At 48.3% G+C, this 26,685-nt stretch overlaps 2 protein-coding genes and 1 long non-coding RNA gene across 32 annotated transcripts; 2 read left to right on the plus strand and 1 right to left on the minus strand.

The window, feature by feature from the left end:
* The first annotated feature begins 2,642 nt into the window (after window positions 1-2,642).
* On the plus strand, window positions 2,643-7,250 carry LOC127331717 (uncharacterized). Of its 17 annotated transcripts, none has more exons than XR_007869952.2 (7): window positions 2,643-2,887; window positions 3,082-3,365; window positions 3,538-4,713; window positions 4,808-4,990; window positions 5,850-6,043; window positions 6,267-6,583; window positions 6,813-7,250. It is a non-coding gene; the product is annotated as an uncharacterized lncRNA (long non-coding RNA). The 17 variants fall into 17 exon arrangements; XR_007869964.2 differs by having other exon boundaries at window positions 6,455-6,583; XR_007869959.2 differs by having other exon boundaries at window positions 6,487-6,583.
* Window positions 7,251-7,620: 370 nt separating this feature from the next.
* LOC127331716 (short-chain dehydrogenase reductase 3a) lies at window positions 7,621-8,889 on the minus strand. The gene is made up of 2 exons (XM_051357895.2): window positions 8,709-8,889; window positions 7,621-8,629 (listed from the first exon to the last, which is right to left on the minus strand). Exons 1-2 carry the CDS (start codon window positions 8,735-8,737, stop codon window positions 7,717-7,719), a joined length of 942 nt encoding a protein of 313 aa, XP_051213855.1. The 5' UTR covers window positions 8,738-8,889; the 3' UTR covers window positions 7,621-7,716.
* A 4,958-nt stretch (window positions 8,890-13,847) lies between these two features.
* LOC139835978 (uncharacterized) lies at window positions 13,848-20,889 on the plus strand. Of its 14 annotated transcripts, none has more exons than XM_071825954.1 (14): window positions 13,848-14,647; window positions 14,838-14,879; window positions 14,997-15,112; window positions 15,312-15,492; window positions 16,142-16,287; window positions 16,370-16,813; window positions 17,334-17,416; window positions 17,513-17,580; window positions 17,826-17,870; window positions 17,958-18,272; window positions 18,341-18,418; window positions 18,764-18,901; window positions 19,012-19,108; window positions 20,552-20,889. In XM_071825954.1, the coding sequence occupies exons 1-4, from the start codon at window positions 14,279-14,281 to the stop codon at window positions 15,328-15,330; spliced, it is 546 nt and encodes a 181-aa protein (XP_071682055.1). In that variant the 5' UTR covers window positions 13,848-14,278; the 3' UTR covers window positions 15,331-15,492; window positions 16,142-16,287; window positions 16,370-16,813; window positions 17,334-17,416; window positions 17,513-17,580; window positions 17,826-17,870; window positions 17,958-18,272; window positions 18,341-18,418; window positions 18,764-18,901; window positions 19,012-19,108; window positions 20,552-20,889. The 14 variants fall into 14 exon arrangements, 13 of the variants coding, with proteins under 13 accessions (XP_071682055.1, XP_071682048.1, XP_071682053.1 ...); XM_071825947.1 differs by having other exon boundaries at window positions 18,764-18,872; window positions 18,978-19,108; window positions 20,552-20,887; XM_071825952.1 differs by lacking the exon at window positions 20,552-20,889 and having other exon boundaries at window positions 16,370-16,552; window positions 16,656-16,813; window positions 18,764-18,872; window positions 18,978-20,468.
* Window positions 20,890-26,685: the final 5,796 nt, after the last annotated feature.

The raw sequence follows: 26,685 nt of genomic DNA on the forward strand, positions 1-26,685 counted from the left end.
CAATGCTGCCCACTGGTTAGGGTCGCAGTGGCGCACCCTAACGACCGGAGTTCGATTCCTGTCAGGGACGAATTTCGGAATTGTCACGCCAAGTCCCGCTTCTACTATATCAAAAAGTGTCTAGTTCCTCCTAGACACGGTTTCATTTTTGTGAACCGAGGCATAGCCCGGTGGTTGGGATGGGCTGATGCATCCCCGCCCGCCCAGGTTCGAGTCTCCGTACTCGCAACTTGGTGTTGTACACACAATCACTTCTAGTAAAATCACAGCGCTTTGGGTTTCTTCCCCTTAAAGCCAAACATTTATGTGACGACGTGGGCTTAGCCCAGTGGTTGGGGTCGTAGTGGCGCACCCCAACGACCGGAGTTCGATTCCTGTTAGGGACGAATTTCGGAATTGTCACGCCAAGTCCCGCTTCTACTATATCAAAAAGTGTCTAGTTCCTCCTAGACACGGTTTCATTTTGGACGACTGGGACTCCTCTTCTCCGTCCCGAAATCGTCCTCCGCCTGCACCTCTGTTCTTCGTCCGCCTTCGACGCGTGCCTCTGTTCTTCCTCCGCATGCGCCGCCTGCTACCAGATCAGGAGACATCTGCCGCGACATCGCTCCCCTATCGCTCCCTCCAAGCGACGGGCGGGGCGAAACCCTAGCCGCCGCCACCACACCCCCCACCTCTCTGTGCCCCTCCCCTCGTCGCCCCCTGAGGCTGCCGCCGGCGAAGCCGGGCGGCGCCAACGAAGGGGGCGGCGGGGCCCTAGCGCCCCTCGCGTCCCTATGTGCTGGCCTGGAGGGTGGCCGCCCATCTGGGTCTCGGGGGCTGGCGGCGGCGCACGGCGATGCGAGCTGGAGAGGCGGTGGCGCGGCCTGGTGATGCTGCGGTGGTGCGGCCTGGAGGTCTGGCGGTGCGTCCTAGGGGTGCGGCGGCTGCAGTGACGCCCTGGCGGTGGCGCGCGGCGTCTGCGGGCGATGGCGGTGCCACGGGCCGGGCCTGGCCGCGTTTTTCGCGCCGCGGCGGCGCCGCTTCGGTTCTCGGGTGGTCGCGGCGGCGGCGCAGCTTCGGGGCTACGGCGGCGGTGCTACATCGGGCGGCGCGGCGGCGGCGCTACTTCGGGAGTTGTGGCGGCGGCGTTGCATCGGGCGGCGCGGCGCGGGAATGCATCGGGAGGCTGCGGCGGCGCGTCTGCGTCGGATGGCCGCGGCGGTGGCGCCGCATTGGGAGCAGCGTGGGCGGAGGAGCCAGCCGGTGGCCATGGCGGTGGTGCTGCTTCTGGTGGCTGCGGCGTGGGGTGGGCCCCGTTTTGGGCCTGTCGGGCCTTTTTGGGCCAGTGGGCTGTGCGGTGGCGGCTTCGGATGGTGCGGTGTGTGCACGTCTGCGGACTTCGGCGGTCGTCCTCGAGCCCCGTGTCGGTGTTGTCGGCGTCCCCTCTATGTGGCGTTCCGGCGGCGCCCATGGTGATCTTCGGCGGTTCTCCGTTGGCTTCGGGATGTGTTACCCTCTGCGCGTCGGTGGCTACGGGTTAGCGGTTGCTGATGGTGGTTTTGTGCCGGTCCTTGTTGGCGGGCACGAGGTCTTGGAACTCTTCGCTGGGCGAAAGCTCTGTCTTGGCGGCCGGCCGGGACCGACGACGGTGACTCCTGTGGGCGCCGCATTCTTCTTGAAGACGTCGTCGAAGCGGGTGTTTCTTGTTCTCCGCTCGGGTTCTCCGGGGGAAACCCTAGACCCCTCGCGGGATCGGGCGTGGGCGGCGCTCTTGCGTCGCTTTGCCTCTTGGGGCCTCGCTTTGGATGTCCACCGGACAAGGGGACTTGTGGAGTGTTTTGGTGGTTTTCGGCGGAGGCGGGTTCGTCTTCGGCCAGGCGGGGCGCGGCCTCGGGGCCGGTGTGGTAGTTGGAGCGGTGGCTCCGGTCTTTCGCCTCCGCCTTTTGCGTTGAGGTGTGGTGTCGACCTGGCTGGTCGTCGACCCGTGTGGAGCGCAGCCTCGGGGCTGGCGTGTGGTGTCGTGTTGTAACGGTTTTCGGCCAGTTTTCCTCATAAACGGGCCAACTCTTTTCTCCTATATCAATGAAAGGCAAAGCTTTTGCCTCGTTTCAAAAAAAAGCAATGCTACACTTACGGGATGTAAGTTACGGGATGAGAGTTACGGGATGAGGTGGAATCAGCCGGTTGGTGCAAAAAAAAAAGCAATGCTACACTTACGGGATGTAAGTTACGGGATGAGAGTTACGGGATGAGGTGGAATCAGCCGATTGGTGTAAAATTGAGGAGGTGGGCCACGTTTTTTTTTCTCTTGGCTTCAAGTCAAGCCCCGTACAGCACGTAAGTTTATCCCGTAAGTCTAGCCCGTAAGACTAAGTGTAGCATTTTTGTAATTAGTTAACAGTATAATGAAACTAGTAGGACCTCTCCACAGCGATTTGAGTTTGCTGGCCGTCGGATATAGATGTTGAACGCTCCAGATTGGCCAAAGTTACCGAACCGTCGCTGGAGAAGTGGAGCCTCTTCGCAGCAGCGATTCGCGTCAAATGGGCTGGCCCATCTACAGGGCTGCTACTCCGCACGTCGAGTTGCCGGTTCTGTGGTTAATCGGGCGAAGAAGAATTTAAATGGGCCTATAGGTACTTTGGTTCCTTTCCTCTCGCAAAACAGGCTGATTAGGGAACCCTACCTCACCTCGTGGCACAAGCGATGGTGGCGCCGGCGGCAGCCGCAGCAGAGTCCCCTCACCCTCCTCCCAGCCAACCTGTCTCTTCGTCGTCCTCCCATTCACTGTCTACTCATCAGCGACCTGATGTGCTGATGGTTTGGGGGGGAGAAGCGGGATGGGGAAGTTGAGATGCTGCGCCGCCGGTGAAATTCTTGCAGGCTCGTGCTTGAGAAGAATAAGGTCAGGCACATGAGGAGTGTAGAGGATCCAAAACCACCTATTTTCCTTCTTCTTCCTCTCAAATTTAATGAACAAGATGCTTTTTCTGTATTTGTGCATGTCTTTTCTTCGGCTGTTACTACGTACACTATGAGCATATTCCAGATTTGAGTCTTGTTCTTGATGAAGATATTATTCCTTGGTAAGTGTAACAGATGGATTCGAATTTGCCTCCAACGTCTATGGATGGCAACGGCGAGCGGACACGCATCACGATGTCGTTTCTCTCCATAAGTTTTGGGCAACTGCTGCTGGTAAGCTCTGCAATTCTCCTCCGCGAGACTGCAATTCCCCTTGCCCAACCCTCCCTTGAGCGAACCACCATGGTAGTGTGACACCACGCCTCCACTCTCCTACGGTAGACAGACAACCTCCTGATATTAAAGCACTGAAGTCTGGATCCCAGTGAAGCGGAGGGGAAGATACGTCCTGTCTAAATGTAAACTACATGAATTCTACTCCTATTTCTTGTGAACTTTGTCGCAATTTTTTTAAAATTTGTTGGCCTTATGTTCAAACTAAGTTTTTGTTTTGATATGGCGTGATTAGATTTTTATTTAATAGCAGAAATATTGCAACTCTTCTAATGATGTGATTATCTAACATTCCAGTGGTACACTCTCGCATGGTGATTTATTCATGTGATGTCCTATGGAATTGCTAATTAGTCGCCCAAGATTTGAGCTCATTCGTCTTGGCAGTACTTACATGCTTAAGGTATATTTTACTAAGTTCACTATATTTTTGGTTCAACTAATTTCCATGCAGTCGCACTATTTTCATATGGTTACAAACTATTCACACCAGTTGTGTACTGCCATGTGAATATTAGTTATAATCAATGCTTATGCAAAAGCAGTCCTAAGGTGCTTGCTGAATGGACCTGCAATTCTCTGAACTGGTTACTGGAGGCTTTGAAGTTATGTGTGTCTATATCTCTTCTATGGTATAGAGTGCTTGAGTTTATAGTGCTGATTCTGTTCCAAATAAAGAAGGGTTTTTGTGCACATCAATTTTCTGAGATCAAGTGGAATTGTTCCATGTTATATGTTCTCAGTGGTACTGCTCATTACGTAGATCAAGGTGGAGGTAAGACAAATGAGTTTTGTCACTCTTCAATGAAACATATTGATTTTGTAATTTTCTTTAAAAAAGTCAATCTTGAAACAACTACAAAGCGGTTATTTGTGCATATCAGTTTTCTGATATCAACTGGGATTGTTCCTATGTTACATGTTCTCAGTGGTACTGCTCATTATGTAGATCAAGGTGGAGGCAATATAAATGGTAGGTTTTTGTGTTTTGTCAATCTTTAATGAAACTGAAACATATTGATTTCGTAATTTTCTAAAGAAAAATCGATCTTGAAACAACTGTATGAAGCAGAAAAGGTACATTCTATATTAGCAAATCATATCCATTGTAGATTAAAGCATGATATTTTTTTTCTGGTTTGTGCCCCTGACTCAATAAGTACTGTTAAATGTGGCGGACACAGCATCCCTGCTGCTCAGGCTTCCGGCTGGCCGGCGCAGCCTATTTTCATTGGTATTTAGCAAAAAAATAACACTCTAAGCCTTCGATTTTACTGTTTGCCTAGGCTTTAAAATATTTTTGGGTCCTCTTGTATTGTGCATCAAAATTTCCAGGTGGATAATGGATTATATCTGACATGATTTCCTGTTGTGTTGGATTTAATGCATTTCTAGGCTAGATGAACCTACTTGCCATATAGAGGGAGATCTATTGTCTGGTCTATGATAAACGATAAGGTTCGAACTTCTAAGGTATATTGTTGTGCTTTCACCTCCTTCCACGTGGATATACGTGGTAGTCTTCTTCGGCCCAATAAACCTAATCGTTGCGCTTTCTACGGGCTAGAATGTTTCCTTGTTGCAGCACGGATGTATATGACATGGTGGAAAAATAAATAATATTTGGTGACACTGCCATGGATTTTGTGCCAAGAAAAAACGGAAGTGTTCTTCCTTAGAGAAGGATAAATCTTGGAGTTGGAGCGCTTATCTGGTGCAAGGAAAGGAATTTGATGAAACAGTAGGAAAGGTACTTCCTACAGAGCAATCTAATATTCAGAATTTAGTTATCAATTTGAATCATTGTTATGAAGGGGGGGAATGAATCTTAATCAAATAGTATGTAATATATAAGCCTAACCATTGTATCTAAAAAAAATTGATGCTGGGGGACACAGGACAAAAGTATCTGTCTAGATAAGCCGCAAGTACTAAGTAAGAAAAACTTTCACTACACATTATCAAATGATTGTCCACTTTTAGTTATAGAAAGAATGTGCATTTATAAACCAGATAGCTGAAATAATTATCCGCTCATGTTCAAGCTGAAGGGCAAACAAATTGGTGGTACACTGTCACAAGACTAACTCCCAATCGGTACAAACATACATATATATTCGGTCGAGAATGCTTTGTTAGATCCATTGCTGCTGATATATCATATACTTGAACGCTTCCAAGATGCTCACACAAAAAATATGTATGCGACCAAATAACTTCTCTCCTTGGATATCCTGAACAGTTCACACATAGCCCAATAACTAACACTCATACTCTCGATCCTGGAGCAAATGGTAAGTTTTCCCTTTCGCGTTTGCCTATACGCGAAGATGCATACAGTTCTTATAATCCATCATGATCGCAGGATTGGTAGGTTTTCAGCACATACGGATCGAACATCCTACAAAAATATAATCATATATGATACAAGTTCTGAAAGCATTGTTACTCAAAGTAGTCTCGGGCATGCTATTATCATTTATTCATGTTACAAAACCATGAATATGAGATATAATTTAGGGTATGCCAAGCTGAGTAGGAACAGTTAATACCTTGAACAGCCAGTCCAATAGCATGATCAAATCTTAAGATATTCATCTCCATCTCAGAGGAACCTAATGAAGCTTAGTCTTCTGGGATGGATCGGACTCAAGGGGCTTACAAAATCACTCCAGTGTTAGCAATTATGCAGTATGGGTGTAGCAGTCCAAGTATATTGATGGTTATTTATTACCTTTGACTGAAGATGCCTCGGTGAGGGATTGGACACTTGAACTATTGTCTGGGTTCTTCCCTTGTACAGGTAACCCTCTTTTTATGGATTTATATAGTCACGTCTCTAGCTTACTACTGTTAATTTTGAGATTTTAAATAGGGATCAAAAGCTATTTTCTTATACTACCTTGCTGTAGCATATAGTACGTGGAATCAAGATACTATTTCTTTTGTGCTTAGATGTGTTTGCCGGTGATTTTTTCTGGTAAGACACAATATACAACTGATGAAAGATTTTTTTAAAAATTTAGGCAAAGGAAGATATTTTACAGGTTTAACTCGGCTCGTATCTGCCCAGCTTGGAACAATTAGCTTCGTCGATCTCTCTCCACTAAATGAGTTATGTTGTGGATTAGATGTGTTATCTGAGTCACAATATATGATAACTGACAAGCAGAAATTTCTTTTTAGCATATCGAATTTGTATGTACATGTGTAGATTCCTTGAAGCCTTGGAATTTCTCTCTTCAGTTAAGACCGAGAGTGGGCTAGCTAATGGGAGCATTGGCCTTTCTTGCCTGGTTTTACTGACTTGGAGGCTGCCCGTGAAACTAAACTTTTGAAGATGGTATGTACCACCTCCGTTCCTAAAAAGATGGCCTATAATTTTTTTTCCAAACACCATGGCAGTCAAAACATGCTTTGTGGCGGAACAATGTAAAGTTTGACCAAGATGATTTTTTGTTCTTATTCTTGCATGAGTTCCTACTCAAATAACTTCCATCTTCTAAATTGTTGTCATTCTATGCTGCAATTGTCCGGTGCTATTAAAATGTTTCTTCTCGTAATTGATGCAGGATATAAGACAATTCGGAGCAATTTGGCCCAGAAGTGCTAACATGATCAGAAGTGATGTAGGAAATATTTTGTTTTGACATGATACAAGATCCTATGAACCATTTTCTTGAGGGAATTCCACATGGCAAGATGTCTACTTTCTTTGGCCTATTTATGTTATCCCAAGAAAATCTTGTTTTCTTTGGTGGTATGCCTTTCAGAGGAAGAGCAGCTTGCTACAAACTAGATTTGGACCATCGGTCCAGTTCTAGATTCAGCCATTAAAGTTAGCTTGGCCTTAGAACATCAGTACTTATCTAATTGTACACCCCTTCTTGAATTTAGTGTACATCACTATTATGATTTTTTTCCCTGTGACATCTTGTTTTGCTTCAGCACAATCTGTAAATTGAGGAGCAACTGAATAAAGATACACATGCATGTTAATTGTTGTCCAACATGGGTACGAAATAACTGGTACATTGTTCTCCATTTTTTGGAGTTTGTATTATTATATAAAAGAAACAACCAAGCAAATAATTATTCATGGTTGCTGAAAAGTGTCAAATAAATTCATCATTTCCAGGGAGTATGCATGGTATTTTGGAATGTGGGTGGTTATGTATAAACTTCTTTTACTCTGAGCGCTAATAAGTACAAAACGCTCAAAAGTTCTAAATTCTAAGTTTAAATTGTAAGTTTTATCCTAATTATGACGGGCGCGGCAACGCGCGCATCTATGTTCTAGTACTACTTGCAGCAGGAATCACAACGCGAAAAACAATGCGATCCTGTGCACGGAAGAAAATCTTTTCTGACAGTTCAATCGATCTAAACTTCAACAATTATCTACATTCATCATTCTCTTGCGGGGATACGTTCATCATTTCATTTCCTGCAACCCAACACGACATCAAGCCGTCTTCAAATCGACGGGACGTTGAGCGGCTTCCCGACGGAGAACCCGCCGTCTACCATAAGATTATGCCCGGTGATGTACTTGGCGTCGTCAGAAGCCAGAAACACGGCCGCCCTCGCCACGTCCTCCGCGCGCAGCACTATGCCGCCACCCATCTCGTTGAAATCCTCGTCGAACACCCGCCTGACAGCCTCCTCGTCCTCGTCGCCAGCCCCCACTGACGGGAGCCCCAGCATGTCCCTCACGGACCGCGTCCCCATGGACGTCGCGATGGCGTACGGAGAGATGGCGTTCACCCTCACGCCGCGCGCCGCTAGCTCCGCCGCCGCCGTGCGCACCATGCCGACGACGGCCGTCTTGGAGACGCTGTACGCGTAAGGGCCCGACCCGCCCAGCACGCCCGCCGTGCTGGCCGTGCACAGGATGCACCCCTGGCTGCGCGGGACCATGGCCCGCGCCGCGTGCTTGATGCCGGCGGCCACGCCCCGGAGGTTGACGGCCATGACGCGGTCGAAGTCGGCCATGTCCATGGACTCGATGGGGCCGCCCGCGTAGTTCCCGCCCGTTATGCCAGCGTTGTTGAACATGACGTCGAGGCGGCCGTGGCGTGCCACGGCGAGGTCCACTGCGGCCGCCACCTGCGCCTCGTCGGTAACGTCGCAGCGGGCGTAGCAGGCCGTGTCCGGGCCGCCGAGCTCGGCCGCGACGGCGTGGCCGAGGTCGTCCTGGACGTCGGCGATGACGACCTTGGCGCCGTTTCTGACGAACTCGGCGGCCGTCGCTTTCCCGATGCCGCTCGCAGCTCCGGTGATGATGGCCACCTTCCCGGCCAACCTGCTAGAGCCGGAGGACGCGGAGAGGAGGCGAGACGAGCCTGAGCTCGCCCTTCCCGCTGCCCCACTCTTCGTCTTCGTCGCGCTACACTCTCAAAGAGCAACCCAGCTGCAGAGCATCAATATACGGCGATGACACAAAATTAACCCAATCTCAATCGTACCTGAGAAGGAGACGCATTGCTTGGAACATCCTTGACGTATCGTGAGCTCGTGATATGCGCGCTTCGTGTCTGACCAAACCTGAGCTAGGCGATCCCAGCTGATTTAACGTAGCCTCAAACCATCTCTCCAATCAGTTGGCACAGTTAAGAATCACTGGCCTCTGTGTCCCAGGCGATCGACATCGATGGCCCGGGAGAGTGACAGCAGACGACTGTGGTGCGATGCGATGTGAGTAAAGACGTACGCTACGCACTCCGTGGAGGCAGCTAGTCATCGCTGCCGCTGTCGCCACAGATAATTATGATCATGAGGTACGCGCGTTTCGCACGAGTAGACTAAGAAAATCCAAGCTTCCATCGAGCCTTAGGGCATGTACAACGCTCCTACGTCAGCCTTCCCTTAACAGCTTCACGTAGGACATTTGCAGACGTGGAGGCGAGAGATAGCGAAGAAAGGCCCAAGCCTTCCCTTCCGCAAGGGAACTTCTCTTATCAGAGCATCCCCACTCGTTGGCGCTCCCCACGCCCAAATCCGGCTAAATTTTCGTCCGGGTTGGAGGAAGATTTGGCGTGGGGAGTAGTTTCCCAGCCGCGTGCCCAGGCGAAGACGACGATGCAAATTTGAAAAACGGAAACTTGACAAACTACGGCTAAAAACGGGAATTTAGACTAAATTTAATGATATTTACTATATAACGGGCGAAGTTCATACATAGAGGCCGAATTCGACTATATTTCGAATTCGGCTAGGGGAATTCAACTGCTAATTTAAAAACACGGCGCTCTACATGCCGAAATGGCGGTAGAACACCGTGTAGTCGCCGCCGTCGTCGTCGGAGCCGTCGTCGTCGACCTGCGGCGGCGCGGCCTAGCTGCTGCTGCCCTGGCCGGCGTCTCCCCACCGAGGCGGGGATGGCTTGTACCATTCGTCGTCCGAGGCTTCGAGGTCGACGAATGGGGCGACGACGCCGGATGGAGGTGTCGCAGGCCGGCGGTAGCGAGCGACGTCGGCGGCGGCGGTTGGAGCGGCGGCGCGGGCGGCGAGTTGCTGCGCGGCGGCCAGGAGCCTGGCCTGCTGCTCCGCCTCCTGGTTGATTCCTACATTTTTGCAAGCATTTAATGTGCTAGAGAAGACCCTAAGCAACAAAGCATTGTACGGTCCATTTTCTTGCCTTCTCTTGGCTGACGTGGAAGGCACAAGGGAAGACTGCTTTCCCCACCATAGTACATGCCCTTAGATCCTCGAAATAGGCTTTCGCCCCGCTTTATAAATAAAGCAGCAACGGCCGAACCGATACCATCCAGCCTTAGATACGGATCTTGCTGACGAGTGGTTCACCTCTTGAGAAATGACTTAGTCTGCACCAAACCACTATGTTTTATTGCATCAATCTGAATCCCCTCCCTGGCAATCAATCGCTCACGCGGTTAGTTTGGCGCGGCAGCGATCTGTCCAACATGCAACGGTCCCCCTTTTTGTCGCGTAGTGTTAATTGCATTCACATGTAGCTGTGTGTTCACACTAACAGCTAGTGTTTCTACTTGCAAGTTACATGCACCCAAGCGCGTTCATGCATGCACAGAGCATCTCATGGATTTGCATTTAATGAGCCAACTTTTCATCACGTTCTTGAATGCATGCATGCACATAGCATCTCGCTCTTTTTTTCAGCACGAGGCATGCTCTCAATTCTCTTTTTTTTGCAATTCCCTTTTGACAATTCTTTTTTTTTGCAATTCCGTTTTTGTTGTTATTTCGTATGGTAATTCATGTTTTTTTGCATTAATTTTTTAATTCCCTTTTTCGGGCTATTGGTTTTTTAATTAGGGGGAAATAACGGGTGGGGGATTCACTTGCAACTCAAATGAACTACCACTTGCTACTCAAATTAAGTACTATTAAATTTACGGTTGATAAATAACAGGACACCGGGTTGAGAGCTTGTAAACTAAAAAATATTCGCTAAAATTTTTCTAAATGAAATTATCTTTTGAGGGTTGGTAGTGATTTATATTTACTGTTGATAACTAACGAGGCATCGTGTTGATAGCTTGTAAACTAAAAGAAAATTCTTAAAAAAATTTACATTCAATTAACTTTTTGGGTTGATAAGTTTTTAATTATACGGTTGATAAATTTCGTATTTCGGGGTTGATAATTTTTAGCCCGAAAAAAAGATTTGTCGAAACATATTAACATGGGTGCTAGTTTTGAAGATCTCGTCGAGACGAATTCATTAGTGAAAACGTATCTTAAATTCGAGTTATCATTTGGGAGATAAAAATTTTAAATTTAGAATTAGGAAAGATTCTCGATGATATCATTATTTTTATCTCGTAGGCAATGCATGTAACATTTTCCATGAATGGCAAATTTCGTCAATTGTTAGAAAAGGAAATATCAGCTAATAACATGTGAGCTAAAAAATCCGTCAAAATATTTCAAATAAAATTAACTTTTAGGGGCTGATAATTTTAAACATTTACCGTTGATCACTCAAGTACGGACGGTTGATTATTTAAATAGGGAGGGTTGATAACTTTTAGGCCGAAAAAAAAGTTTCTCGGAACATATCAACATGTGTGCTAGTTTTGTAGATCTCGTCGAAGCCGATTTATTGGTGAAAATGGATTTTAAATCTGAGCTATCTTAGAAGATAAAACATTTTAAATATACGAAATAGGGAAAGATTCTCGCTGAAATCAGCAAGTTCGTCTGCATGCATGCAGAACTTTCCCTGAATTCAAAATTTGCCTAAAATGGAAAGAAAATTTGGTTAGAAACTAACCGCTCCTTCTCTCCCTGGCGGTTGACCACTAGCTAGGACTGCCCGTATCAATCTGTCTACGATTTTTAAAACCTCAGGAAACTTAATTATATTTCCCAGCATGAATCCCAAAGCAAGAAACAACGTGAATTCGATGGCAATCACATGCACGGGATCACGGGACAATCTCCACTCTTTTCACCCCATGGCTATTCCCTCTCTTGTCTTCCTACTTCTGGGTGCTTTTAGATGCCTAGTAATGATGTTCTTGCACTTGAAATTTTGGATGGGTTCAAAGTTAACATAGTTATCTTTTATTTGGATGGGAATACTATGATTGAATATTATTGGTTATGTTAGGGCTAGCTATATACTCCCTCTGTTACAATGAATAAGGCTAGTATATTTTTTTAAGTCGAGTCAAATAAAATTTGACCAATTTTTTTTTAAATATCAACAAATATAATATTCTGTAATTTGTTGACGAATCTAACTATATTGATTTTATATTTTGCTTTTTAATAATTTGTAGTAAGAACTTGCATAAATTTTACATGGTTTGACTTTTCAAATTTAATATACTAGCATTATTCATTGGAACAGAGGTAGTAAATCATACACTTAAAAAACGTTGGTCTGCATCATTTGTAAATAGATGGAACATTTGCTATAAATAGAACTCTTTGGAATCTACAAGAGAAGATAAACCACATCGGCATTGATTTACGGCTTGCCAGTATGGCATCAACTACATGGCTGAAGGATCAGAAATTTAACACCCGGGGTAACTCTTCCCGCGATGTATCTTCCAGCAGCCTCTACAGCGCTGTGAGCTTTCTAGAGGTGTCTTGCTCATCGGCCAGCACTGGCTAATTTCTCTTGAAGCACAACATCTTGTCCTTCTACTGTAGCCACCGCCCACCGGCGGCTGTGTCCAGCGTGAGGCGCTCCAGCGAAGGTGCGCTCTCAAGGATGTGGATCGTCAGCTCAACCAGGCTTTTGGCTGAACTGAAGCCCGGGATCGTCACCTGCCTGAGGCTGTTATACTGGCACTCCGGCTTGCGCCTTGAGTACTTCTCGTCGTCTTGAAGAACATGATCCTGCCTCAAGGCATCTCGTTGTACCTGCATACACATAAATGTAGGATCAGTATCAACGCCATTGTTCGGGTAAACAAGCGGAAGTACACTAATAGAGATGTGGACAGAAGGCATCATAGCTTGTAGAGGCCTCTGCAGATTTGAGGACTCCGATTTCTAGCTTCTTGAGGTGGATGAGCTTGAAAGGAAGAATTGGAGTGTCCACATTCTAAAGAAGGATAAATCCCAACATTATTATTGCAAGTGTTCTTCCAATTAATATACAAGTGCTATATACCTCTTTGCGAGAGCACAGGATAAGGCTCTCAACATTTTGTGCGATGGATGGAAGCCTGGCTCGAGCATAAGATAGAATGCCGGGTGCAGACATGTAGTAAGACCACACATATCAACATTCTTAAGCTGCCAAGAATTTCAGACAGATATTTCTACCTGGGAGGTCCCACTATAGTGAAAAGTGCAGACGTTTGGAGCATCGATCTCTACCAGCTGCAACATCTCGCATGTTCTAATACAGGTGAGTTTGAGTTGCTGGAGGGTAGAAGGTATTCTCAAGCAAATTATCCCACTGCATGAGGCTACAGTCAGCCGCTCCAGGACTAAAGATTTTGAGAGCAACTGCCCTAATCCTTCTTCAGTAATGTGCACGGCACAAAGACTTAAAATCTTTAATCTTTTCAGGCAGCCAAGTGCGGATGTGCGATGGAAAGCGCAATAAAACAGGCGAAGATCCTGAATAGAACTTGCAGCTGCCTTATCAGACAAAACCAAACACGGGAATAAGCTATAGGAGCTTTCCTCAATGACAGGATACAACGTTAAGCTATGTTTTTCGGTCCTTGATTTAACAGCGTTTTGGAGCCACCTGTCCAGGTAATGGTTTGTAAGGGTGAAGAAAACGGTGAAGAAAACGGTGAAGTGTTTTCAGCTTCACCCCATTGCGGTAATGGTTTTCAAGAACTTTGTCAAGTTTGCCAATAATGCGATTGATTTTCTTTCCTCATATATCTCTTTAAAGTCAAACCAAGTGTGGTCACAGAGTATGAGGTTGGAATAGCATTTCTCCTATAAATGTTCAAAGACTACTCGGCCAAGCAGGCCATCTGAGAGGGGCACATTGATCTGGGTCGCACGTTTGTGAAACTCACCTCCCACTTTCTTCCTCAGCCGTCCGATGTGGTGAATTTTTTCTCACCAGTTGCTTCTCTGGATGAGTCTATGACGCCTAGGGCCAGCTACGTGCGGGGGCCAACGGTTAGAGACAGCCACGTACGCTCGTTCGGGTCACCTTCCGTCTCCATCCGCGGGACAGTGAAAACCTAGATCGAGGCATCCAAATCCGCGACCCAATCCCCGCCCCTCCTCCTCACCAATCCTCGTCTCACCTCCTCCCCAATCATCAGCGGAGGCCAGCGGCGCGCCGCCTCTCCCTCGAATCCGCGGCGCCGGAGAAGGAGCAGCCAGCCCGAGCAGCTTGGGCGGCCCATTCGGGTGGCGACATCGGTGGCGGCGGGTGGAGGTGAGGCGGGCGAGGCTGGAGACAGGCTGGCGCGGGGCGGATCCTCGGCAGCGGCGAACGGAGGCGTCGGGCGCGGCCGGAGACGGTCCGGCGCGTGATGGAACCGCGGCGGCGGCGACCGGAGGCGCCGGGCTCGGCCGGGGACGGACCGGCGCGAGGCCCTCCTGCTTGGGGTTGGCGGCGATGGGCAGGAAGCGGCCCATTGCTTCTCCGCCGCCACACCCCTCCTCCTCTCTTCTCTCGCGCTCATCCGTTCTCTTCTGCCTTGTGCTTGTCTACAGGCCGTCGCAACCCCTAGCCCCAGCGATTGGAGGATGCCCTGCGGCGGGATCCGTCGGGGAAGAAAATCAGTGCTCATGGGAGGAGGCGGCGCGGGGGAGACCGGCAGCGACGAGGACATATCCACGAGCGGCATTACGCAGCGCGCGCGGTGGGTCTGGGTGTGGTGCTGCTGGTAGCGAGGGCCAGGCGCGAGTGTGGCGTCAAGTGGATGCGCGTCGATTGGCGGGCGGAGGCGCGGCGCTGGTCCGAGAGGAAACATCATCTTTCTCGGTGAGCGCCCCTTCCCTCCCCTCACTTCACCTCTCATGCCGTCCGCCTCAGGTCCAGTGGAGAGGAACGGAGATCTCTCAAAATGAATTCCCTTATCTTTGATTTTTGGTTCCTACTCCTACATTCATTAGCATCACGTCTTAATGTGTAGCAGCCGCTTATGATTCAGCCTCTTTTTTCCTCTGTGCAGCAGCACACTCTATATTCGCCCTGCTTGAGTGTTGCAGTCTCGGTTGGTTTCTCCCCCTTCCTCCTCTTCTTTTCTCTCTACTTATAGATTGCCAGAACGATTCATCTTGATGTAACGTGTTAGATACTGATTTTGTTCTTTGCTTATCACTGCTTGAAGGTCAAGGACATCAAAAGTGTTGACTCCATTATGATTTACATTTCAACACTCTTACAACCGGGGATTTCACGAAAATCAACAAGCTCAGCGAAGGAGGATTCAGTGAGGTTTACAAGGTACTCCCTCTGGTCATGTTTAATTGACGAGCCGTTGGTGGTATGTACGTAGCTGTATTCCTCTGCCTAGCCCGCGTCAATTTAATCCGACCGGAGGGAGTACATATGGAGAAATCAGACAACACATTGAAATTCAGATAGCCCCGTTGCAAAAAAGGAAATTCAGATAGCACAATTTATTATTAGTTCCATTTTGCAGAGGGTACTCTGCCGAATAGGGAAGAGAAATAGCAGTGAAAAGACTGCCAAAGAGGTGTCAACACAAGGTGTGGAGGAGCAAAAGTACCTTGTCAGGCTTGTCGGCGTCTACTTGGAGCAGCAGGAGCGGCTGTTCGTTTACGAGTTCATCCCAAATCGGAGCCTTGATAAGATCCTATTTGGTACTAACACGAATCCTATTTCAGTTTATATCTCTATTTTCACTTCAGTATTTGGTGCTTTTCAAACAAATAGATGAGACATTGAAAAAAGCGTCCAGCCTTATTGGGGAAAGAGGTAGCATCAACATTCGTGTGATGCAAATTAATCATATTACATTCATGTTGTTTGCTCTGCATTTAGGATTTTTTAAAATGTTATATTGCCTATACTGATCTATGTAACGTGCCATGTGGTCGTTTTCTTCTTTTATTTTTGACGTTCTCTCTGATGCATGACCTCTCAGTTTCATAACTAAGCATTCCACAGGTTGCAACGGTGTCCAATATAATATATCGTGCTTTATATCGTGGTTTTATGTTACCACATCATTGACTCCATGTTCTTGGTGTAAAATCTAAGTGACCAGACTTATGAAAAGTTTCATTAATAGCTTGGTTTGTTGTTGTTATTACCATTCAGATAAGAGTGATAGGCTGTTCTAAGAGGAATTTGCAAAACTGAAATTCTTATGAAATTTTGTATGCTGGGTTTGTGGATGAGTTTCTATGAAGTTTTGTTTTGATTTTTTTTATGGCAGAGTACTAAAGCTTGACCATATTAAAATTGATAAATCAATATTTTTGATTGCCTGACTTACTTTTTACTCAGGTAGTTTCAAGGAGATAAAGCATTGTTGTGTTTGCTGATCAAGTATGAGAAGGAATCATGTTCAGAGACAGGTTCAATACAACATTTATAATATCTGACATATGTGGGATGCCAAATATCCGTTCTCGGAGGAATTTAGAGCTGAGGTATTTAATTCTCACAGTAGTCAACTTATTCTTTATAAATCGAGGAGAAACTAAAGTTTATCGTTCTCCTATGCGGTTAAAGGTTATTCTTTTGGAAATGGATGACATAGGAGAGGTCTGGCCAGACAAATTATTTGAGGCTAGATGTTCAGTAATACGGAATGGATAAATTCAAAAATGGATGCTGCTGTCCAGTTTTCCCAGCAGGTTACTTTCTCGAAAAGCATACAGCTGCAGCAAGCGTTGGTGTCTCCAGTCAAGAATGGTTCAGTTTCTCGGACTAATGAAGAATCTGACAATGCTCTCAACAATATTCTTCTGTTATACACTCATTCTCTCTTGTTATCTACAAAATTAACTTCTGGTAGGCATTCCTGCTGTAACAAAGGGTACACCATCTCCGCCTCCTCAGTCATCAACGCCAATATCGTTGGTGGCATCTGATGTTGTTATGATGTTCCGTGTCCCAAAACTTGTCTCAATCGTCTCAGAATCTTTGCGTTCATGGACTGCATGTCTGCTCCGGGTATGTTTATCCTCCCCCTTCCCCTTGCATAATTTCCCAACTCCATATGCAGATTGCCCCTATTTCTCAAATCAATGTAGGAAGAAAAATAGTCTTATGTGGCAGTAACTTTACTGTATGTGGTAAGCAAGCTGTTTTACAAAATTAGCATTGATTTTTTACATTCTTGAATTCTATGAATGAGATTGTGAACTTGGTGTTCCATTATCCATCACATATCTAAAAGTAGGCTTTGCCATGCATCCGTTTTATGCTTATTCAGGTTCTAATAAAAAACATACGATACCTCTGATTTTTCTTCACAATTATTCATGTTGGTGCTAACCGGCTCTCACATTTTTTCTTCTCCCATTTGCTCACCGAAAGGCTAATTGATGTTACTTTTATTTTCTTTATACAAGCGCTTTCAGTTGGTATTGCATGTTACAGATCGCGAAATATCAATTTATTTATGTGTCTCATGTCTGTAGGGCCAGTAATTGTGTATATATACTTATGCTTGGTGTGGTTTATTGTTCAGCATTGAGTTAAGAAAATCCATGGTGTGTGCACCTATCTTGTGATGTTGGCAGCAGAAAGGGTTGGTGTCTCTAGGCAAGAATGGTTTGTTTTCTCTGACTAACAAAGAATCTGACAATGCTCTCAATAATATTCTTCTGTTATACACTCATAGTCTCTTGTTACCTACTGCATTTCCAGTGAGTGATGCTGCTGAAGCTTTAGCCTTCGAAAGGAGATTTAAAGAGGCTGCACATGTTCAATGTCAGGTACGTCTCTCAAATCTGCACTAAAGAGGCTTGATGTTGTTCAGGTTGAACCTGATGTATCACCAGTCGAGTGTCAAGCGATAGATGTGTCCTGCTTCAACATTTTGTGAAGAAACCGTTACTTATCATAGTTTGGTCCTAATTTGTCTGGTCAATGATGGGCTGTGTCTTTCAGTGGAGTTTCAGTTGCGTGCTTGCATGAAACTTTGACTTGACTCAACCTCACTCTTCAACCCTTTCAACAGGGTTGTATCCACAATGGGTATCACTGGCGCATGTGGCAAAATCATGTCAGAATTTGATCAATAAATTTTATCTTGTTTTAGTGCTGAAGCATGACCATCTGTACATAAATATCTATTTCACTTACCGTGCAGGAGGTTGGGGAGGACCAGGAGAAGGCACGTGGGGCTGGGCTGGCCTGGTTCGTCGCGGGCGCGGGGAGACCGGCGGCGGCGGCCAGGACCCATCGACGAGCGCCTCCACGGGAGGAAAAGAATAAGAGGAGGTGGTGCTGGGAGACCGGCTGTGGCAATGGCCGGCGAGCTCCGCCATGATCGACCACGAGCCGCCACCGCCGTCGGGCCTCTCCCCCTCGACCCACCTAGCGCCGGAGGTGGAGGAGCGGCAAGGGGTGGCGCTGGGACGGAGGAGGAGGAGCACGGATTCGGCGCCGACGAGCTTCTCCACGAGTAAGGCCGTCGTCTTCCTCTCAATGCATCTTCCCTCTCCCTCTCTCACTTTCTCTCTTTGTCCACAGATCGGTTCATGCGTGAGATGGCGGGGGCATATGTGTGATGGCGCTGCTCCGTGAGATCCATGGACTCGAGATGCGAAGGTGAGCTCTATGTCGTTTTGTTGCCATGGGATCTGCTGACCCGTAAGACGTCTGTGGAATGTGGGGCCTGAGCTCCTTTTTTGGTAGGAGGCCAGAGGATTCCCATGGCTAGGAGGCTGGATAAAATCCCCAAGCTAAATTCCCCGGTTCTTTGATTTGATTTGATTTGATTTGAGAAGTGGAGTAGAACCACTCACCATTCCCAGGCCATCTTGCCCCCAAACTATCATTATTTGAAAACTCATTGATTTGTTTTGCTGAAAATATCAGTGCTCTTTGATGTGATGAGTAGCTTCGTATTCAACTATGCCTATTTTAATTTGGTTATTTTGTATTTACTGACAGACATGCCAAAGAGACACATGCGACCAAATGAGGCCACCGCCACGCCTGGCCGCGGGTGGTTGGATGATGGCGGCGGTCACATAGCGCGTGCCGGGCAACGGCAGTGAGTGTGCGTCGAGCGATGGCTTTGGATTTCCGGTATAATTCTTTATTTGAATTTACATGACAGTCTCAATGATTTACTTGATTTTATCTTTGTTTTGAAACTCTTTAGATAGGAAGCAACATTTGTACATGCCCCGTTCCAGAATATGCAGAGAAGATGGTCACCGCAATTGATGAGAACGAGTTGATGGAAATTAGATTGGTGGAGCGGCCACATGTATTGCAAGAAATGTTCCTCATGTAGGTACTACCATGTTATGTTCATTTTGGTGTGTTCCAGCATAATAAACCAAATAAGGCCCCCTCAATTTTTTTCTAATCACGAGCATGGTTTGGGCTACGTCGTATATAGTGACACAATGACTTTGGATTTCCGGTATAATTTATAGGCCTCACACTTCTTTTGCTATGACCCATTGAATTTTCCCCCTTAAACGCCAGTTCAATGTATATTTGAAACACTAGCTGAGCATATCAGGTAAATGAAAAGGGTAGGCCAATACTGAATGATGGCAACGCTACTTGCAGAGTTATTACAAAATGAAATTAGCTTCAGCATTTTCCTTTGTTAATCTACTTGAATTACTCCATTTGTTGTGTACCTTTAAACTCTTCTTCAAACAACTTGGTTTATTTTCCATTTGTGAAGTAATGGTTTGTAGACTAAAAACAACCCATTGGTATATTTTGTTTTAGAGATACTAACCCATATATAAACATATGTTTGATTCTTTTCGGCATAAAAAATGGTCTTAGTTCATTAATAGAAACAAATGCCCATGGTTTCCAAAAAAATCTGATAACTGTTTACACGATTGCCCACCAAGAAAATGAGATGGTACTATTTGAAATGGTACTTATTCTGTTGTTCCATATTTTTTAATGGTCCGGGCATACATAAAACTGTTTATGATAAAATTGTTGGATCTCCTTGCCATAATATTTTCGTATGCCTAAACAGAAACAACTACAATAGCACTACTTGTGGCAAAGTTACTTTTTGAAGTGAAATATGTTAGTTGGAGTTTCTGCTCCATAGTAATCCTAAAGTAGATCTACTTGTAGTAGTTCAGATTTCTATGACATTGGGAGTAGGAGTATGTGCTAATATTTATACTGAAGGATAGTCTATGGTTCTCTGTAAGAATTTGTTGATGCATTGCACGTTTTCCTGTGGGTTGCAAACTGAAGATATGGCTATAGAAATATTTGAGTCTGTTAAATCTTGATATGGTGGCCCTCCTTTCTTTTCGAAATAATTTGCATCATGTTTGCTGTTATCCTGAGTCAACTGAGATTTCTTTTTTCACAAGAACATAATATGTGATGTCAATATAGTTCTTAGATTTAGCATTGTAAGCGATAGGATGTGTCGTGTTTTGGTACATATGGTTGCAACATGCCACGTGTTTGGTTCTTGGCCTATTATCTTTGGTTTTCGCGAGTTAGATTTCTTCTCGACTCATGCCATCATGATGTCAAGCATTTCATTTTGTTAATCATGTCAGACTATTTGCGCAGATGAGCTGTACTGCATTAATTGTATGCTATTACTTTTTCTTGCACTTCGTGTGCGATCAGGCAGATTATAGAAGTGAGCACTGCCTTACAATACACAGTGCACTCTATGCCTCCATGCTCTCGAAGATGTGAACCACCTGTTCATGCAATGTTCTTTATCAGGTGAGTCCCAGATCAGACCGCGTCAAACGAAGCGTGCAGTTTTTTGGAGCCTAAAAAACGGGACACAGTCCGGGAATGGTGGTATTGGACCAGATGCCCAAGTGTAAAACACAAAGAGGTGGCGTCAATGGCGATTCCAGGGGTGATTAGTAGCCAGGATTTTGTTTCAATGGAGGTGGCTTCTAATCAATCTTGTAACTTATCTGTTCCAAATTTAATGAAATGTCAAGAAACCTTTTCCTGTTGTCTCTTGGAAAAAATACTTTGGCTTGCATTATCATGTGTGGACCATTTCCTTCTTATAACCGTTTGATGAACTTCTGCTTTCTTGATAAGGTAGGTTACTTTTTTGTGAATGTTAACAGAGATTGTTGTGTTATTTACATGTAAGTTAGTCAAAATAATTACATGTTCTGCTATTTGGCGTCAAATAATGTTCAGTATTGTGTCTTCTTCCACTATCGATACAACCATATAGTGGCATGCCTTATCAGTAACATTCCATCTGATACATACTAAGCATTGCTGATTTACTGTAGTTTTGTGCAAAGTATACTCTTCAGTCCAACTGCTTCCTAATGGAGGACTGCCATGTGTATCACCGTTTAAAGCCAATAAATCTTAATCATATATAACAATATGGATAAAACTTATGGTTACAATAAGACTCGCTTTTTTTCTTTTGCGCCGGGGACAACTAAACAAAACAGACGCTTAAAACTTATGATTGTAGTATTGTCTTTCATTTGCCTGTGCGCCGGGTCACACCGGGTCATCTAGTCTCCAGAATTGCAGAAAAACACGAGACACACGGGCAGCACGAGCAGCTGTCTTGCACATGCAGAAGAGAACGTATATGATGTAAATGGTATTGTTGCATTCGTCTTACAATTCTCTTTCATTTCATATATATCTATATACTTTTTAAACATATTATAATTAAAAATCACAGTCAGAATTATAAGTTGTTAACCGAAGGAACCACAACTTGTCGGCAGATTACGAGGGGAGGATGGAGAGTGAGAGCTCTGGCTACCGCGAAGGCGACAGCGCGTCGCCGACGCGCGACTCCTCGTCGGCCGCCGCCACGGCCTGCCTCTCGCTAGGATCCGTCCACCACAGCCTTCTCCTTCCACCCACCACACTCGCACTCCCCTTGCTCCTGTCGGCATCGTCCCCAGATGCTCCGACCGTCCCCTCGACGGAAAGAGTCATGGTGGCGGGCGTTCCTGACGTCGAGCTCCGCCCTCCCCGCTCCGACTCCACCGCTGCCGTCCCCGGAAAATCTGGCAATGTCGCTCCGTCGCAGGAGCCCCTGCCCGTCCCCAGATCGGCCGGCGTGCCGTACCCCACCCCAGGTGCGGCCTTCTTGGACTCTATGCTCCTCCGATTCCACACCATGGTTGCTAGTGTGATCGCTGGTAATGGAGAGGCTCATAAGTTCTGGATCACACCGGCAAGTCGGTCACCAAAATTCAACCGTTTCTGTGTGGCGAATGCCTTGAACTACCATTTCACCGCTCATCCCGACTCGTTCACCGTCGCCGGCCATGGCCGCGGCGTTTTCTGTTCTTTCGCTGCTTCTCCAGCAATTCGCGACTTCATCCTCGCTTACCGTCAGATACGGCTGGGGCGGTCGACGTACCTGCTTCACCGTTCGCGCGCGGAGGCGGAAGCGGCCGTCTCCAACCTTCCGGCCGGGCCTCCTTGCTGGGCGCTGGTGATGTACACCGGAGAGGACGCAGCTCCTCCTGCCGGTTCGGCACGGTCTACGAGCGTGCATGCGTCGTCCTACATGGATTCGGTCAACCCGTGTGTGGATGTGCAACAAGTGGGCCTGGCCAGGTCCCCACTTGCGGCCCAGCCCGTTTTGGTAAGGCACAGCTCTCCTTTTGACCTAGCGCTGCATGCCGACGCTCCGGCCTCCTCCCACTCCGCCCCATCCCCTACCTCCCTCCCTCCGCTGACCCGAATCCTAGACCTGCCGCTGCCTCCATAGACCCGAGCAGCAGGATTCCCGCGGCGGCTCGCCTTGATCCGCCGGTCCTCCCCTCTGCTCTGGTTTCTGGTGGGTGCTCGCGTTGGGAACCGTCGCACGAGGCCCCTTTTTCCCCATCCCTCCGGCTCTCCGGCCTGCGGCCTCTTTTTCGGTCGAGCCGCAGATCCTGGGAGATGGGGACGCCGCCCGCTGCTCCGCCTGTCGTCAGGCGTGGACAGGGCCTCCTCCTCTGGTCCGCGCTCTTATATGGAAGCCCTCCTCTCCCCCCTCCTCCCACCAAAAAACCGACGCCCCGACGCCTTGTTTTCTCCACTGTCAAAGGGAAGAAGCTCTGATTCCGTTGCCTGGCTGCCGAGCACGGGGTTGGAGTGTGCAGGGATCCCACCCGCTGCGCCGCCTGCGGCAGATCAGGTCACCGCCGGTGGGGATGTGAGTTGCCTCCTTTGACTTACTCTCGCTCTGCCCCGTCCCTTCCCCTCCCTGCTGATTCATCTCCTCCCGCTGCTCCCAGGTTTAGGCGCTCCAGGTCTTCTTCGCCAACCACGCCGCGGGTGCCGGCCGCGGCAGCCGATCCGGACTTGGCTCGGAGGCTCCGTATCCTCTCCCGCGTCCCCATCCCGTACCCGCGTGGCTGCGCCATGGAGGTTTCTGGTTCGGGCGGCCTCTCCCTACTCAGAGAGGCTCCGTCCAATGCCGTGCTCTCTGCAGCTCCGGCGACCCGCCTCCTGCATCGTGGCCCTCCAACCTTCGCCCCGATCCCTCTCCGCTTGGCCACGCCTGTGGCTCAGCATGGGCTTGGTGACTGCCAGTGTCCCCGCGCCCCGGCTCGGCCCCAGGTCGTCGACATCTACCTACATACGGCAGGCTAAAACAGCGTGGAGCGGTACGCCTACGCCCTCATCACCCCTGCTGCTGACTCCCCCGGGCACCTGCTTCAGCGCGTTTTGGAGGAAAGGGCCGGCAACCCCCAGGTTTGACTGGCGGCGAGCGACTTCGGAGCAATGATGCTCGTCTTTGCCACCGCGGAGGCCAGGGAGGAGGCGATGGGCTTGTTCCCCATTGCCTTCGATGGGCACGACATCTCCCTGGTGCGCTCGGATGAAGGGGACAACCGCTCCGACGCGCCGCTCCGGTTCTTCGCGCAGATCTCCGCCACCGGCTTCCCCCTGGAGGACTGGGAGGAAGACGGAATCCGGGCGGCTTTCAGCTCTATCGGCAGTGTTTGCTGCATTGATCCCGTCTGCCTCGGTGGGTTGGACTTCTCTGCGGTGCGGTTTGTCATCCGGCTCGCAGTAGAGGAGGCTCCCCCTATCCTCTTCGTCCACAACTCCGTCCGTGGTACCTAGACTGAAGTGCGCATCCGCACCGTCAAAGTCTGGCCTGTGGAGGAGGACTCCTCCTCCTCTAGCCCTGGTCACTTTGGCCTGTGGGCCGCTGCGCCCGCTGCGCCCTCCCCGCAGGATGGTCAAAAGGAGCATCGCCTTAGCGACGTCGACACCGACTCCGTGCCTGGTGACACTCCTCCTCTCCGGGAGAAGCCCAGGCCCCTGGCTGCGTCGGTGCTGAGTCTCTGGGGGGCGCATCGTGGCGAGGCGGCAGGCGGGTCTTGCGCGCGCCGCCGCCATGGATGACATCGACGGAGTCCCTTTGGACGGCGTCCACCACCCTGTCCCTGCTGGCCCTGCTTCGCCAGTGGTGCTGTGGGATGAGATGCTGTCCCGTCGGCTGGCTTCCCAGTTCCCTGAGACGGGGATGAGCGCTGAATAGGTCTCCACCGCTTCCTCTCCGTTCTACCCTTCCTCCTTGCCTGTTTCCTCTCCTAAAACCTTGCCCCTCTTGTTACAGTGGTACGATACGCTCAATGTGCCCGCCACGCCCCTCGTCCCCTCCTCAGGAGAAGAGGACGGTACCTCCTCCGGTTCCGCGGCTGTGGAGGCTCCTCCCGGAGCAGGATCGGTGCAGTTCGAGGAGCACGAGGACGCTGTCCGTAAGCAGCGTGTCAGGCGCAAGAGGGAGGTGGACTCGGCGTTCAAAGCTCGCCGGAGCTCTCGCCTCGCCTCCAAGGAACCGACCGTCTTCACCAACATGCTCTCCAGGGCCAAGGCTGTTAAAGCCTCTCGCTTTGACCTCTCGGGTGGGTCCCCTAGGCTGCGATCTGTGGCGGAGGCTACGGGCTTCACCAGCGGGCAGGACCCCGGACCTCTTCCCCTCCCTCGCCTCCAAGCTTTGGCGGTGGCTTGCGGTGTCGATCCTGACGCCATCGCCACCACTGCCCAGGTGTCTCCGGTGTCAGAATGATGCTGCAACCTTGCAGCATGGCGAACCTACTCCGGCCTTCGTCTTCAGTGGCGGTTGTGGGGTGTACGGATCGCCTGTCTCCTTGCGGTGCAAGGACTTCTGTGTCTGAGCGGCTGTTAAGCTCGCGGGTCTGTCGAGCTTCGTGTGTCTTTTTTCCCTGTCTTTCCCCTCCTGTTTCTTCCTTGGCATTAGGCCAAAATCCCTCTGCAGTTTGCTCCCCTTTTTGGATGTGTGCCTGGTGCTTTGCAGTGTATCAATGATGAACGGCAGTATGTGTTTTAACGTTGGCTCGTGGAATGTTAGAGGTCTGGGCGATGTTGTCAAGTGTGATAATGTTAAATCTGGGCTTATTTCCACCCGGATGGGCCTCCTGGGCCTTCAGGAGTCCAAACTTGGGCCCATTTCAGCGCCTAAGGCTGGCTCTTTCCTCCCCCCCTGCTTGTGACGGTAAAGCACACGTCCGTTGGGAACCCCAAGAGGAAGGTATGATGCGTACAACAGCAAGTTTTCCCTCAGTAAGAAACCAAGGTTATCGAACCAGTAGGAGATGAAGGCCACGTGAAGGTTGTTGGTGAAGGAGTGTAGTGCGGCGCAACACCAGGGATTCCGACGCCAACGTGGAACCTGCACAACACAATCAAAATACTTTGCCCCAACTTAACAGTGAGGTTGTCAATCTCACCGGCTTGCTGTAAACAAAGGATTAAACGTATGGTGTGGAGAATGATATTTGTTTGCAAAGAACAACAGAGAACAATGATTGCAGTAGGTTGTATTTCAGATGTAAAAGAATGGACCGGGATCCATAGTTCACTAGTGGTGTCTCTCCAATAAGATAAATAGCATGTTGGGTAAACAAATTACAGTTGGGCAATTGACAAATAGAGAGGGTATAACAATGCACATACATATCATGATGACTACTATGAGATTTACTTAGGGCATTACGACAAAGAACATAGACCGCTATCCAGCATGCATCTATGCCTAAAAAGTCCACCTTCGGGTTAGCATCCGCACCCCTTCCAGTATTAAGTTGCAAACAACAGACAATTGCATTAAGTACCGTGCGTAATGTAATCAATACAAATATCCTTAGACAAAGCATTGATGTTTTATCCCTAGTGGCAACAACACATCCACAACCTTAGAACTTTCTCACATCTGTCCCTGCATTCAATGGAGGCATGAACCCACTATCGAGCATAAATACCCCCTCTTGGAGTCACAAGTATCAACTTGGCCAGAGCCCCTACTAGCAACGGAGAGCATGCAAGAACATAAACAACACATATATGATAGATCGATAATCAACTTGACATAGTATTCCATATTCATCGGATCCCAACAAACACAACATGTAGCATTACAAATAGATGATCTTGATCATGATAGGCAGCTCACAAGATCTAAACATGATAGCACAAGAGGAGAAGACAACCATCTAGCTACTGCTATGGACCCATAGTCCAAGGATGAACTACTCACGCATCAGTCCGGAGGCGGGCATGATGATGTAGAGTCCTCTGGTGATGATTCCCCTCTCCGGCAGGGTGCCGGAGGCGATCTCCTGAATCCCCCGAGATGGGATTGGCGGCGGCGGCGTCTCAGTAACTTTTCTCGTATCGTGGCTCTCGGTGATAGGGTTTTCGCGACGGAGAGAATAAATAGGCGAAGGGGCAGAGTCGGGGGCACCCGAGGGGCCCACCCCATAGGCCGGCGCGGCCAGGGGCCCCACCGCGCCACCTTGTGGGGTGGCCGCCTCGTGGCCCCTCTTCGTCTCCTCTTCGGTGTTCTGGAAGGCTCCGTGAAAAATAAGACCGTGGGCTCTTGTTTC

This window comes from Lolium perenne, chromosome 2 (genome assembly GCF_019359855.2).
Source record: "Lolium perenne isolate Kyuss_39 chromosome 2, Kyuss_2.0, whole genome shotgun sequence".
NCBI lineage: Eukaryota > Viridiplantae > Streptophyta > Magnoliopsida > Poales > Poaceae > Lolium > Lolium perenne.